Raw genomic sequence first — 15,051 nt, forward strand, 5'->3', positions numbered from 1 at the left:
TGCTGGTGATTTAGATATGCGATTTTGATGAAAAACTAGAGTCTACGGAAACCTGATCCCCCAGCATTCTGTCTTTTTTCTGCTGTAGATTTCTCCATATATCCCAGGCAGCCACTTCATTGGGAAGCATAATCCGGAAACGGTGGGGAGAGCTGACCATTCTTACATTTATGCCATATTAGTTGGACATACTATAGTTTTTCTTTTGTTAAATCACCTTAAACTAAGGGTAAAATGTTCTGTATAAGCTGCATTTTCAGATTGTTAGAACTGCTACATCCAGGATTAATCTAAAAGCATGAAAATACTAAATTTATCATGTAGAACAGCAGAAGTTTAATAAAGTTTATTTGCAAATTACGGATTTATAAACGGTCATTGTGTACGGTCTTGCACGCTTGTTCAATGGTGACCGCCGCTTTTCTTAGGGGGAAAAAAAGCATATTCTACACCAAGTGCTACAACAAAAGCAGCAAACCCCCATCTAAATCCTTTGAAGACAACTTGGTTTATGGTAACTGGTTTAGAAAACTCCCCCATGTACCTCCAAGCTTCATTCCTGCAAAAAAAAAAAAAAAAGACAAAATTAAAGATACAAATATATACAATATTCATAGAGATATACACGAAAATTATATATATATATATATATATATACACATACACATTTCACTGCTCACATGGTGGCATTTATCCGCCAGTTCTGACGCCACACTCCGATTATCCCAGTTGAACGGGTCTAATCCTCAAGCAGAAAAGCGTCTGGTTTTACTGCAAAACCACAGAAGAAATCAGAGGGTGTCTCCGATTTCTGCCGCAGATTCTCAGTGGTAGAATTTGGTCGATACATTTAGTATTCAATTGTGAAAAACACTAAAATTAACTGAATAATTTCAAAAATGTAATTTAAAATTTATAAAACAAAAAGGTAGATCATCGCAGTAGATTATTGAATCTACGACGTAGTCAAATAGGTCCAGCGGAACCTGCTAAAAAAAATAAAGTTAGGCCTCTAGCAAACCTCAGTGAAATGCTTTGGTGTGCTATCCGTTTTTTTTAACTAATAGCACATTGACCCATTAATTTCTATGGGGCCATGCACACTTCCGTTTTTTTGCAGTTTGTGTGTACGCTTTTTGCACGTTTTTGGGTGTATAATTAGGATTCCCATTGACTATGGGAACATTTGGCGTGTTTTATGTTAAAAAAATAAAAAATCGACTCACTTTATTTACACAACGCTTTTTTTTTTAAAAAAAAACCACGCTGTATGTACTAACAGTGCGCTTTCCCATTTATGTAAATTAAAAGTGTAATCAAGAGTTTTTTATGCAGTTTTTGGCACGTAAAATGCGCCAAAAAAAACAACAATAAACCACGTCAAATACACGACGTGTGAACCAGTCAATTGTAACGTCATTCAACACAGGGTCTCCCTCATGACTTTCAGTATTCTTAGCCTTTTCCAGCTGCCATTGTAAAAGAACTCCCAAACTGGGAGCTGGACAATGCTTAGCAATTTGAGGACACCTTTTCCTGGCTTGTATCCAAAAATAGAAAGGGGGGGGGGGGCGAGTCTCTCTCCCACATTTACATCAGCTGCAAGTCAGGCTGCTTTGCCTGATTCACTTTGCTGTAATTCTGGGAAGTGCTCCCTCTGGTGGCCAACATAGGAAAAAATGTCAAATTATTATTTTAATTTTTAATACTTTCCACTTTGTGGAAGAAAATAAAAAATTAAATATACAGCAAAAAAACTTAACAGAATAAAAGTAACTTACTTAAAGAAAAAAAAAAAGTCATTCGCGACACATTCCCTTTAACCCCTTCCCGCTGCAGCCCTTTTTCAGATTTTCATTTTTTCCTCCCCACCTTCCAAAAGCCATAACGTCTTTATTTTTCTGTCTATATAGTATTATGAGGGCTTGATTTTTGCGGAACGAGTTGTAGTTTTTCGTAGCACCATTTATCTTGCCAAATAATGTACTAGGAAACGGCGAAAAAGTTATTTGTGGGGTAGAAAATGAAAAAAAAAATAGCAATTCCTGCATGTATTTTTGCGTGCCGTTTTTACGGAATTCACTGTGCAATTAAAACATGTTAACTTTATTCTCTGGGTCAGTAGGATTACGGCGATACCAAATATATATCGTTTTTTCTATATTTTACTACTTTTACAAGTAAAAACCTAAGTGAAAAAAGAACATTTATTTTGTGTCGCCAAATTCCGAGAGCCATAACTTTTTTATTTTTACGTCGATTAAGTGGTATGAGGGCTTATTTTTCACGGGATAAGCTGTAGTTTTTAATAATACCCTTTTGGTGTACATCCCACGGTTTGATCACTTTCTATTTCATTTTTTGTGGGAGATGAGGTGACAAAAAAAACAAAAACATCAGATTCTGGCATTTACAATTATTAATTTTTTTACGGCGTTCACCGTGCGGGTTAAATAATGATATATTGTAATAGTTCAGACTCTTACGGACGCGGCGATAACAATTATGTAAATTTTTTTTTTTTTACTATGCTCTACCAAAACTTTATTTAACTCATTTTTACTTTTTTTATTAGTCCCCCTAGGGGACTTCAACCAGCTCACTGCATGCAGGGGATAAAGTCAATTTTGTTTTAGGAACCAGTTCAGTTGCAAAGTTGCTTTGAGGGGCCCATACAATACAAGCCCCCATAAAAAAATACATTTTAAAAACGGCCCCCTATAAGTATTCAAAACAGCATTTAGAACGTTTCTTAACCCTTTAGGCATTTCACAGGAATTAAAGCAAAGTGGAGGTTAAATTTACAAAATTTAGGTTTTTTTTCCCCAGAAATTCCATTTGAATCCATTATATTCCTTTCCTTGAAGACAACTTCGTTTATAGTAACTGGTTTAGAAAACTCCCCCATGTATCTCAAAGCTTCATACTTATTGTAGCCTAGGATGTAATCTGGCTTGGGGGTCATTGTAGTGCTACCTCGGACAGGGTTCCTGCGGTTACCTTGGTTAACATAAGGGCGTCCCTCTTGTCCTGTAACATGTTCTCACTGTTTAGTGCCCTGCTTTCTCCCTTTCTTTGTGGTTGCCCAATCAGAGTTTTAGGGAGGCCACAACTTTCTGAACACGGTGCCACATGCTGCAGTACTTCTAGTGGAGAGGCATTTAAATAGTGGGATGCTGGTGTATAAGTGATCCATTTAAGGCTTTATTTAGACAAACTAGTGTAAACTCAGATCTGAAACACGGACGTTTTTTATGTCTGAGTCGCACCCATTCAGGACATGTTTTTATGGTATACTCGTAGACTTGAGTCTATTAAGGGATCCGTGAAAAAGACATGTCCCATTTTTTCACAGGTCCGTTAAAGCAACGACTGTTAAAAAAAAAAATGGCCGTCAAATGGACGATATTTACGTTTGTCTAAATAAAGCCTAAAGTTGATAACCCTGGTCCAGCAGTGAGTGCACCAAATCTCACAACGTTTTCCCAGGACAGGGAAGAGGGGGGGGTCCAATATAAAACGGTAAAAACACTCCTGACTACCTAACACTAACTAACCCTGAAAAAAAAAAAAAGCTACAACTGTGTTGCTACGCTATCAAAATTTAGCGGACGCACTTCTGTTTAGAAAAACCGAACGTCCGTCTCGGATGCTAACTAGAACGCTGTAAATGTACGTACACAAACTGTAGGGGGAAAAGAAAAAAAAAAAACACACAGCTAAAAGTTCTGCTATATATTTTGTCTACAAAACGTACTTCAGTAAACGTCCGCTACCCCAACGCCCTACCTATGCAGGTCCTAGCTACACCTAATCAGCTAACCTAAATGTCCGCTACTCTAATGCCCTACGCAAGTACTAACTACACCTAACTTTATTTTTTATTAGTTTTATGAAAAAAAAAAAAAAAAAAAGCCCAAAAAAACCTGCATTAACAAAGTAGCATTGAGGCGGATTATAGACTCAGCACTCAGTGGCCGCAGGACGCACACAGGAAGATTTTGCAGAGAAAAAAAAAATCATGCACCAAAAATTTCGCACAGATGCCGATCAGTGCTAAAAAAATAAAACAAAAACAAGCAGCATAGTTGATGATGATGATTACCCAAAGAGTGATCACACAGCAGGATGCAGAAGAGGATCGCAAGACCATAACACCTCAGTTATGGTCAGTATGGAAAGAGAGGTGGGGGGGGGGGGGGGGTCACACACGAGCTCTGCTCTCTGTTCCTAACTGGAATGAGGTGGGCAGAGCTGGCTGGCTGCGATTGGTCTGTCTATGCAGACCAACTAATCGTAGTGATTGGGGAGGTGGCAGCACCGCCACATGAATACATGGCAGGGATTGGTGCTGTCCTAGACAGCAGCAAACGCCACCATATCACTGTGCCCTGTGGCACAAGGACTCATAAAAGCGGTCGTGATTGGCCGGTCTAAATTGACAGGCCAATCACAGCGATCGCAGATGCAGGTGTGGGGGGGGGGGGCTTTGAGTAGAGATGGCCGGCTGTTCGGTACAGCAGACATCTTAACTTTGCAACTGTGTATTTAAACACAGTAACCACTTCCGTTTGTCGTAAGTATGCATCATTTTACAGGAACCACCGGCTTTCCATGACGTATTCCTATGACAAATGTTGGGACTTAACTACAATATTTCCACCTGTAAAGGATTACACAATGCCCTCACATATTTGCCAAACTGTGGCATAGGATTTCTAGTTTTGTGTAAACATATTACTGTCATTCGTTTCATTTTACCTCAACCACGGATCCTTTAGCCCCTTTTTTGCAAGCTTCTTTTGTACATCTTCCAGAGGTGTTCCCTCTACGTTCCATATCCTGTAATCTGGGATGTGCATCTTCCCATGCCCATGGTGTTCCTGTCCGTGGCCCATACCTGTGACAGATGGAGTATACTTTATTATGCAGTTCCATCAACCAGGGATGGCTTGTGTCCTCTGCATTATGCACTATGTATTTATGTACTCTGCAAATAATAAATATTATGGAGTTATTCTGTTTTTTGGAAATAAATGTTATTCTTTTTTATTTACGATCTCTGCCCCTCTAGCCATTTAATAGGACCCTTCATGGTTTCCTTCCAGTGGACAGAAATTTGTCCTAGGTATGTAGATATTGGAACTGTGTTTTGTAACGAACTGTGCACCTGTGTGATCATCACATGACCAGGAAAGATTTGTATCCACTGTAAGTAAACACTGAAAGTTATACGAAGAACAACATTTATTCCCTGAAGCCACAATAACCCTTTCACTGCCATGGACATACTTTATAAACACTTGCTACACATACTATATAAGTGACACAGTTAGAATCTACAGCACAAGTTATGTATGCAAGTTTGACAAGTGATTACGCTTTGATGCAAAATTGCATGAGGGCGCCTTTTTTCATGGCCAATTTGACACCCTGTCGCGTGAATATAGCCTAAGGCCCTATTCACACGACAGGATCTGGGTGTCGGCCGTTGAAAACTGAAGTCTTGGTCCGTTTTGCATCCGATCCTTGTCTGTTCCGGGCAGCGTTTCCGTTTTTTGACGGCCGATTGTTGCCCGTTTTGCATCAGTTTTAAAACCGGATGAATTTCATTTGTTTTGTTTTTTTTTGGCCAAATCCATTAAAAAACACCCACAGGTAGGTCACATGATCGCCTAGTCACGATTTTCTCCTGCTTTCAGAGTATAGAGGGCTTCGTCTGATCCCTCTGCTTTAGCATTGGTCTCTGGTGTTTTTCATTGCTATTTTTGACTTGCTATCATGTCCTTGTAATCATTGAACTGTGTACTGCAGCTTTGGGCGATTTCTCGGCAATTCAACTAGCAACCGCAGATGTTGAACGAAGAACAGAGCAGGGTTCAGAAGGTGACAGGGCTCTGCGAGAGAGCAGGGACAGGATAGATAGCAGTAGACAGGCCACTGTTTTAGGTGAGGGGGGACAGAAGTCGGAGGATGGGGCAGGGAATATAAAAGGTGGCAGGAGGCACAAAAAGTGGCAGGGGTACTATGGGGAGCAAAGTGGCAGGTGGGGTCTCATGGGGTGCAGGGGACACTGAAGAGGATTTCAACTTTGTGGTGGGGGAGCACATATGGTGGCAGAGGCTCTGTGGGAGGAGGGGGAGAGGGGAATAGGAGGCAGAAATTAAGTGGGGCGCCAGAGAGGAGTGTGTAGGTGAAAGCAGGGCCGTATTAAGCGTTGATGCTGCCCTAAGCACTTTTAGTGCCAACGCCCCTAAAATTCCCGAAGTTACAGAATGATATTGCAGCTCCAGCGTTGGACGCAGGAAAGGTAAGTATAATAACCGCTTTGCTTTTTATGTGTTACTAATAATTAATTTTTTTGGGTGTTTTTTTTACAGGTTCGGTTGATAGACTACTTTGATGACGGCGCTTTTTTTATTCGCAATAAAATGGTTTAATGTGAGTGGTGTGTCTTTTTTTTAACTTTATTACTACAGCCTTAGGGTATGTTTACACGGTGTTTTCAGACGTTTTTCGGCCCGTAAACGCCCAGAAAAACGGCTGAAAAGTTGGAAGCAGAACGCCTCCAAACATCTGCCCATTCATTTCAATGGGAAAAACGGCGTTCTGTTCCAACGGGGCGTCTTTTTACGGCCACGTAAAAAAACGCCCACGAAAAATAAGTGCAGGTCACTTCTTGAACCGTTTTTGGAGCAGTTTTTCATTGCCTCTATAGAAAAACAGCTACAAAAAATGGCCGTAAAAAATGCTGCGAAAAACGTGAATTTTCTTAAAAAACGGCTGCAAATCAGGAGGTAATTTTCACTTGAAAACAGCTCCGTATCTTCAGACGTTTTTTGCTAAGCGTGTGAACATACCCTTAGTGTTAAGCGGTGAAATCTAATAGCATGGAACCGCCAGCAGCAGAGAACAGAGAAGAGAATGGAACGCGCTTTGCTGCTGCTACTATGCTCCAATCCTCTGCCTCCATGTACCTTCTATATACACTATGTAACTGCCAGCAGCAGAGAAGAGAATGTGATGCGCTCTGCCGCTGTCCATGCCATAGTTGTGACACGGGCGCAGTTCTGGCACCACCTCCTTGTGCCCTCTTCCCCCTCTCTATGCACTGCTGGAACCAGCAGATTGTAGGGAAGACATTGTGATGCGCTCTGCTGCTGCCACTATCCTCTGCCTTCATGTACCTTGTATATACACTATGGAACCGGCAGCAGCAGAGCGCAGGGAAGAGAACGTAATGCACTCTAATGCTGTCCATTCCATAGTGTGTAACAGGTGATTAAGTAGAAGCAGTGAAGGTCTCGTGCCGCCTCCCTGTACTTCTCCTACTGAAGCGCCTGTCACGCAACTATGGAACACATCACATTCTCTTACCTGCGCTGATACTATCCGTTCCATAGTGTACATATGAAGAAGGTACATGGAGGCAGAGGGTGCGGGCAGAGTTGCCAGTACCTGCAGTGTATAGAGGGGGCAGAGGGTACAGGGAGGCAGCTCCAAATCTGCACTTCTCAAATAGCAGCGGGCACCTTTACAGCTCGTGCGCCCGCTGTGAAGGAGCGGAACACAGTGCAGGTTACTAGATCTCAAATTGTACCGCTAAACTCCTTACAAACAGCCACAGCTCCCACAAACACCCCAGTAGCCACGTTCCCTTTACTGTAGAACCCAACACAGCGACGTCCACAAAACGTGGCCGTGCCTGGTACTGCAGCTCAGCCATTCAAATGGACAGGGCTGAGCTACTGAAAGGTACGTCATCGCACAGCGTAAACACTGCAGAATTTTCGTAAGGATTTTCAGTGTGGAAATTCCGCAGCTTTTTTTGCAAGAGGCATTGATATGCCGCAGATTGAAAATTCTCACCGCCGCTTAATTTCCACGCAAATAATCCAGACAGAAATTACACAGTGCTTATGCCGCGTGTGGACGTACCCAAAGTTTTTTTTGGACGGGCAAAGTATGTTCTTGGGGAGGTCGGCATAAATGGCACCGAACGAGCGTTCTGCTGAATATCTTATGTGTATAGGCAGCTTAACCCCTTCCTGACATTTGACGTACATGTACGTCATGGAAAGCATTGACTTCCCGCAAAATGCCGTACATGTACGTCAAACGTTTGGCACCGGCTCAGAAGCTGAGTCGGTGCCATCATCGTCGGATCTCAGCTGTATCTTACAGCTGACATCCGACTGTAACGGCGGGGACCGAAATTAGCTTCGATCCCCGCCATTAACCCCTTAAGTGCAGCGCTCAAACGCGATCGCTGCACTTAAGGTGTTTGCAGCTCATCGGAGCCCCAGCAATGAAATTGCCGGGGTTCCGGTGGCTGCAATGGCAACCGGAGGCCTAATACTGGCCTCCCGGTCTGCCTAGCACCGAAGCCGGTCAAGATCCACCTGGCGGCGGAGCCTGATCGGCTTCCGTAGCTGCCGGCAAGATGGCGCCGGGTCAGGAGCTGATCCGGCGTCATCAGCGGTGGAGGTCAGCTGTACTGTACAGCTGACATCCACCTGTAACGGCAGGAACCGGAGCTAGCTCCGATCCCTGCCATTAACCCCTTCGATGCAGCAATCGAAAGCGATTGCTGCATCGTAGCGGTTACTAGCAGATCGCCAGCCCTGACAGGCAATCGGGACTGGCGACTGCTGTTATGGCAACAGGAGACACAATGGTCTCCTGCTCTGCCATTACGGAAGCCGATTTAGGCCCCGCCGGGAGGCGAAGCCTAAACGGCTTGCTGTCAGTGAATGACTGACAGATCTAATACATTGCACTACATAGGTAGTGCAATGTATTAGAAAAAAAAAAATCTGACCGTTGGACCTTCAAGTCCCCTAGTGGGACTTGAGAAAAAGTGTAAAAAAAGTATAAAAAAGTGTAAAAAAAAGTGCACAAAATAAAAGTTTGAAAACAATAAAAGTTTCAAGTAATCAAATAAAACACAATCCCCCTTTTACTCTTATCAAGTCCTTTATTATTGAAAAATAATAATAAACCATATGTATTTGGTATCGCCACGACCGTAACGACCGGAGGTATCAAAATATTATATTATTTATTGCACGCGGTGAACAGCGTAAAAAAACCCCGTAAAAAACGTTACCAGAGTTTCTGTTTTTTGGTCACTTTGCCCTACAAATATTACAATAAAAAGTGATCAAAAAGTCGCACGTATCCAAAAATGGTACCTATAAAAACTATAGCTCGTCCCGCAAAAAACAAGCCCTCATACACCTCCGTCGACAAAAAAAATTAAAAAGTTATGGTTCTCACAACTTGGCGACAGAAAAAATACATTCTTTTTACAAAAGTAATTTTATTGTGCAAAAAGTTGTAAAACATGAAAAAGTTCTATAAATTAGGTATCACCGGAATCGTACTCACCCGCAGAATAAAGTTAACATGTAATTTATAACGCATGGTGAACGCTGTATAAAAAAAAAAAAAGCTGTGCCAGAATTGCGTTTTTTGGTTTACCTGGCATCCCAAAAAATAGGATAAAAGGTGATCAGAAAGTCGCATGTACCCCAAAATGGTACCAATAATAACTACAGCTCGTCCCGCAACAAACCAGCCCTCATACCGCTACGTCTATGAAAAATAAAATTAGTTATGGCTCCAATAAGTCAGGAAATAAAAAAATATGCAGTTGTGCCCGAGGGGAACATTTCTTCAGTTTCAAGAGGCGATTTATCAAGGACCTAAAAATTAGGGAACCAGGAAGGGGAGGACCCAAACATATCCGCTGGAAGCGACGGTGCCCGTATTATACCAGGACAACACTTCCCAGCAAAATTCCCCAAACTACAAAGGCGCGGAGTGTGGACCAAAAGGGGGATAAGAAATGACACCATTTATCAGTGCGACACCGGCCTGTGCGGAAAGGATTGCTTCACAGCGTAACACACATCTATGGATTATTTTTATTTTTTTATACCACCTGACTATGCCCCTTATATACTCCGCCCCGCTTACATGTACCCCCACATTATAAAACACCAGCAATACTCAAACAAATATAGTACCAAGCAAAATCCGCTCTCCAAAAGCCAAATGGTGCTCCCTCGGCCCTGAACCCTGCAGCGTCCCCAAACAGCAGTTTCCTTCAACATATATGGCATCGTCATACCCGGGAGAACCCTTTTAACAATTTTTGGGGTGTGTCTCCAGCGTCATAAGCTGGGCATGACATATTTGCCACTGAATGGCATATCTAGGGAAAAATATACATTTTTAATTTGCACCATCCACAGCGCATTCATTTATGGAAAAGACCTGTGGGTTGAAAATGCTCACTACACCCCTTAATAAATACCTTGAGGGGTGCAGTTCCATAGTGGGGGTCACTTATCAGGGGTTTCTTTTTATTATTTCACATCTGAGCCTCTGCAGTTGTGAACCAATACTTTGTAAATCGCCAAATTAGGCCTCCACTCCGCATGGTACTCTTCACTTCTGAGCCCTGTCATATGTCCAGATAAAAGATTAGTGCCCCATGTAGGGTGTTTCTAAAACCGGGAAACACCGCATAATAATTAGAGAGCTGTCTTGTTATGGTGGCACAAGCCAGGCACCACATATTGGCATATCTATGGAAAAAAATCCCATTTTCACTCTGCAACATTGAGCGCACACTAATTTCTACAAAACACCTGCAGGGTTAAAATGCTTACTACACCCCTTGGTAAATGCATTGAGGGGTGTAGTTTCCAAAATGGGGTCACTTCTGGGGGGTTTCCACTGTTTTGGGCCCACAGGTGCCCAGAAACCAATCCAGCAACATCTGCACTCCAAATGGCGGTCCTTCCCATCTGAGCCCTGCGGTTTGCCCAAACAGCAGTTTATGACCACATATGGGGTATTGCCGTACTCGGGAGAAATAGCTTTACAAATGTTGGGTTCTTTTTTTCCTTTATTTGTTGAGAAAATGAAAAAATTTGCGCTAAAGCTACGTCTTATTGAAGAAAAAGGACTGTTTTTATTTTCACTGCCTAATTCTAATAAATTCTATGAAACATCTGTGGGGTCAAAATGCTCACTACACCCCTAGATGCATTCCTCAAGAGGTGTAGTTTCCTAAATGGAGTCCCTTTTTGGGCGTTTTCATTGTTTTGTCCCCTCAGGGGCTTTGCAAATGTGACCTGGCCTCCGCAAATCATTCCTGCTAAATGTGATCTCAAAAAGCCAAATAGTGCTCTTTCCCTTCTAAGCCCTGCCGTGTGTCTAAACAGCCGTTTATTACCACATGTGGGGTATTGTTTTACTCTGGAGAAATTGCTTTACAAATTTTATGGTGCTTTTTCTCCTTTAGTCCTTGTGGAAATGAAAAAAAATTAGCTAAACCTACATTTTATTTGAAAAAATGTAGATTTGAATTTTCACAGCCTACTTGCAAAAATTTCTGCAAAAAACCTGTGGGGTCAAAATGCTCACTATACCCCTAGATAATTTCCTCAAGGGGTATAGTTTCCAAAATGGAGTCACTTGTTTGGGGTTTCCACTGTTTTGTCACCTCAGGGGCTTTGTAAATGTGACATGGCCTCCGCAAACCATTCCTGCTAAATGTTAACTCCAAAAGCCAAATCGCGCTTTTTCCCTTCTCAGCCACGCCGTGTCTCCAAAAAACAGTTTATTACCGCATGTGAGGTATTGTTTTAATCGGGAAAAATTGCTTTACAAATTTTGCGGTGCTTTTTCTCCTTTAGTCCTTGTGGAAATGAGAAAAAAAAAAATCGCTAAACCTACATTTTCTTTGAAGAAATGTTGATTTTAATTTTCACGGCCTACTTCCAATAATTTCTGTAAAAAACCTGTGCGGTCAAAATGCTCACTACACCCCTAGATAATTTCCTTGAGGTGTCTAGTTTCCCAGATGGGGTCACTTTTTATTGATTTTGACTGTTTTGGCACCGCAAGAGCCCTTCAAACCTGACATGGTGCCTAAAATATATTCGAACAAAAATAAGGCCCCAAAATCCACTAGGTGCTCCTTTGCTTCTGAGGCCGGTGCTTCAGTCCAGTAGCACGCTACGGCCACATGTGGGATATTTCCTAAAACTGCAGAAACTGGGCAACAAATATTGAGTTGCATTTCTCTGGTAAAACCTTCTGTTTTATAAAAAAAATTGTATTAAAAATGTATTTCTGCAGAAAAATATGAAATTTGTAAATTTCACCTCTACTTTGCTTTAATTCCTGTGAAATGTGTAAAGGGTTAAGACATTTTCTAAATGCTGTTTTGAATACTTTGAGGGGTGAAGTTTTTAAAATGGGGTGACTTTTTTTGGGTTTCTAATATATAAGGCCCTCAAAACCACTTCACAACTGAACTGGCCCCTGTAAAAATAGCCTTTTGACATTTTCTTGAAAATGTGAGAAATTGCTGCTAAAGTTCTAAGCCTTGTGAGGTCATAGAAAAATAAAAGGATGTTCAAAAAACGATGCCAATCTAAAGTAGACATATGGGTGATGTTAATTAGCAACAATTTGGTGTGGTATAACTGCCTGTCTTACAAGCAGATACATTTAAATTGAGAAAAATGCTAATTTTTGCAATTTTTCGCTAATTTTTGGTGTTTTTCACAATTAAATACTGAACATATCGAGCAAATTTTGCCAGTAACATAAAGTCCAATGTGTCACGAGAAAACAATCTCAGAATCGCTTGGCTAGGTGAAAGCATTCCGGAGTTATTACCACATAAAGTGACACATGTCAGATTTGAAAAATGAGGCTCTGTCAGGAAGGTCAAAAGTGGCTAAAGAGGGAAGGGGTTAATAGGTATGTGGAGATGAATTTGTATATTATGAAATTGGCTCGAACGCCAAGTCAGGGGCAACAAGGCTTTTTTTTTTTGCGCACAAGACATTGAGATGTGTTCTATCTGTACACAAACTAATACTGACAGAAAATGGAGTTCTCTGAAGACATGTGAAATCTAACAGGTCACAATGCATTTCTCCATAGTCTATACCACTGTACAGAAGGTCCGCAGTGGAAGAGTATATAACGCGGCATCATTTTAGCGGCCAGGTGCATAGGAACAAGTTAATGTACTGAATAATAAACCTTACCTGCAAAAACACACTGCTTTAGAGGAGCTTTTCCAGCTGACAGGAACCGGAAATAAGCTTTACTGAAGGGCGGATGCCATTCTAGTAACCTTGTAAAAACCTTATCTAATAAAGATATCAATAAAGTTATTTAAAATTAAAAAAAATGCAGCAAAAAGAATGACGTTTCCAAAATAGGCTTCCAATCAGCTGGCATTTCATCAGAACGAGGCTTGTAACGCAAACAGCTGTTCTATTTTTCCCTCGATGACGTGTGCACCAGACAGCACGCCAATCAGGGCGGCGCTTGCTTGTGGAGCGGAATTGTCCTATGGCAGGTACCCTTGGTGCTTTGCTGCGGCTTGTCAGGAAGAAGAGCTGGAGAGGAGACATGACCGGGGCTCCGGGAGAGGAGGAGGCAGAGTGAGGTAACCGGAGATTGTCTGCCTCTAGTATCTCTAGACTTTAGGGACCAGAGCAATGTCGCATGTATAGCTTATAGAAGGTTGTCCCCAAGCAGTGCATGAGATAGAGGATCTCCCCTTCTTGTCAGGGAAGGAGGGGTTCCCATACACACTCACCTCTGCAGCACACTTACGTTGCCAGCACATTACATTGACATTGTGATCTGCAGCTGCTTAGTAAATCTATATGAAGACTAATGTAGTAATCGGTGCAGCAGGCATCCTATGTGAAGGAGCTCATTCAGCCAGTGTAGTAGGTTCTCCTCATACAGTATTGTAATGCTTGTTCAGATTCTTTCTCTTCGGTTATAAATCTAATGTGTGTGTGTGTATATATATATATATATATATATATATATATATATATATATATATACACACACACACAATGTCATTGTATTCACCCGAGGTGTAAGGTCTGGCATGTTACTATGACGGATCAGTATATACAGTGCTGTTTTTGAACAGGACACGTTCATCACTTTCAGTATTTATGCAATTTTAGACCCTCTTAGGGCCAATCACCCGCTGACCCCGGTATTACTTTCCTGAAGTCCTGTCATGCACAGATCTCAAGGCTTCATCCTGCCCTGGATTATTTGCGTTGTTTACCTGACCACTCATGACACTACTACATGCAGGCTTTAACCCATTTCTTCCTCCAAGATCTCTATAGCTTTCTAAGAGAGCCAAGATCTCCATGCTTCGTTACAGGTATAGACTACCCTACCAGAGGACTTTCCAGTGGGCTGCTTTCTACCGCAATAACCGTGCTACCCCCTCTCAAATTGACCGCGTAGGACATCACTTAAAGGCTATGGACCCCTTTGAAATGGAAATAATGATTTTTCCATATGTTAATGGTTACCTGCAGTTAAAGTTGTACTAAGTTTTAGGCTGCAATCTTCATTTCTTCATCGTTGTCTGAACCCAAGATATTCAGTTTGCAAGCTGCTGTGGTTTCAGACATTGCTGGCGTCCCTTCCAGTAATACATGCTGGATGTGAGTTCTAGGATGTGGTCTTCACTATCTCTCATATATCAGCACAGCATTATTCCTGTACTGCTTTCTCCTTCTAAAGCCCATGAGGGATCTCCTCTCCCTTGTGCTGACAGGCACTGATGCTGGGGAGTGTGTAATAACCCCACACCCCACAGTCTGCAGTGTTCACTTCTTCCTCACTTCACTCATATATACTCATTGATTCACCCCCTTCAGTCTGTCATTTATACAATGCACATTCCCTACTGTAGACAACCTGCTGACACTATTCCTCCACAAAAAATCTATACTTATCGTTTCTCCCGCTTGTTTACAGTGATTTCGGGGTGTGTTTATTTTCATAGCTAAGATGTGTGCAAAATAGTTTAATGCGCGTTACAGAGAATAACAGGGAGCCGCGCACGCGCGGTCCCTACAGTAAAGAAAGACGCCCACATAAAGTAACGTCACTTGTGACGTGTCGTATACAGGTCTAGGACTATTGTCTCCTAGACCATGTGATTGGTATACAGCGCGGCGCTGGAGA

General features: G+C 42.0%; 2 protein-coding genes across 3 annotated transcripts in view; one reads left to right on the top strand and one right to left on the bottom strand.

Moving 5' to 3' along the window:
• Positions 1-312: 312 nt before the first annotated feature.
• NDUFB3 (NADH:ubiquinone oxidoreductase subunit B3) lies at positions 313-13,184 on the bottom strand. The gene is made up of 3 exons (XM_075829775.1): positions 13,080-13,184; positions 4,762-4,900; positions 313-559 (listed from the first exon to the last, which is right to left on the bottom strand). Exons 2-3 carry the CDS (start codon positions 4,896-4,898, stop codon positions 403-405), a joined length of 294 nt encoding a protein of 97 aa, XP_075685890.1. The 5' UTR covers positions 4,899-4,900; positions 13,080-13,184; the 3' UTR covers positions 313-402.
• Positions 13,185-13,322: 138 nt separating this feature from the next.
• Positions 13,323-15,051, top strand: part of HYCC2 (hyccin PI4KA lipid kinase complex subunit 2) — an 87,333-nt gene continuing 85,604 nt past the window's right edge. Inside the window, exon 1 of one of the 2 annotated variants that reach the window (XM_075829773.1) lies at positions 13,323-13,486. The gene's annotated coding sequence lies outside the window, so the exon portion shown is untranslated. The remainder of the gene's footprint in view (positions 13,487-15,051) is intronic. The other variant, XM_075829774.1, reaches the window with a different exon arrangement.

Source organism: Rhinoderma darwinii, chromosome 6, assembly GCF_050947455.1.
Source record: "Rhinoderma darwinii isolate aRhiDar2 chromosome 6, aRhiDar2.hap1, whole genome shotgun sequence".
Taxonomy (NCBI): domain Eukaryota; kingdom Metazoa; phylum Chordata; class Amphibia; order Anura; family Rhinodermatidae; genus Rhinoderma; species Rhinoderma darwinii.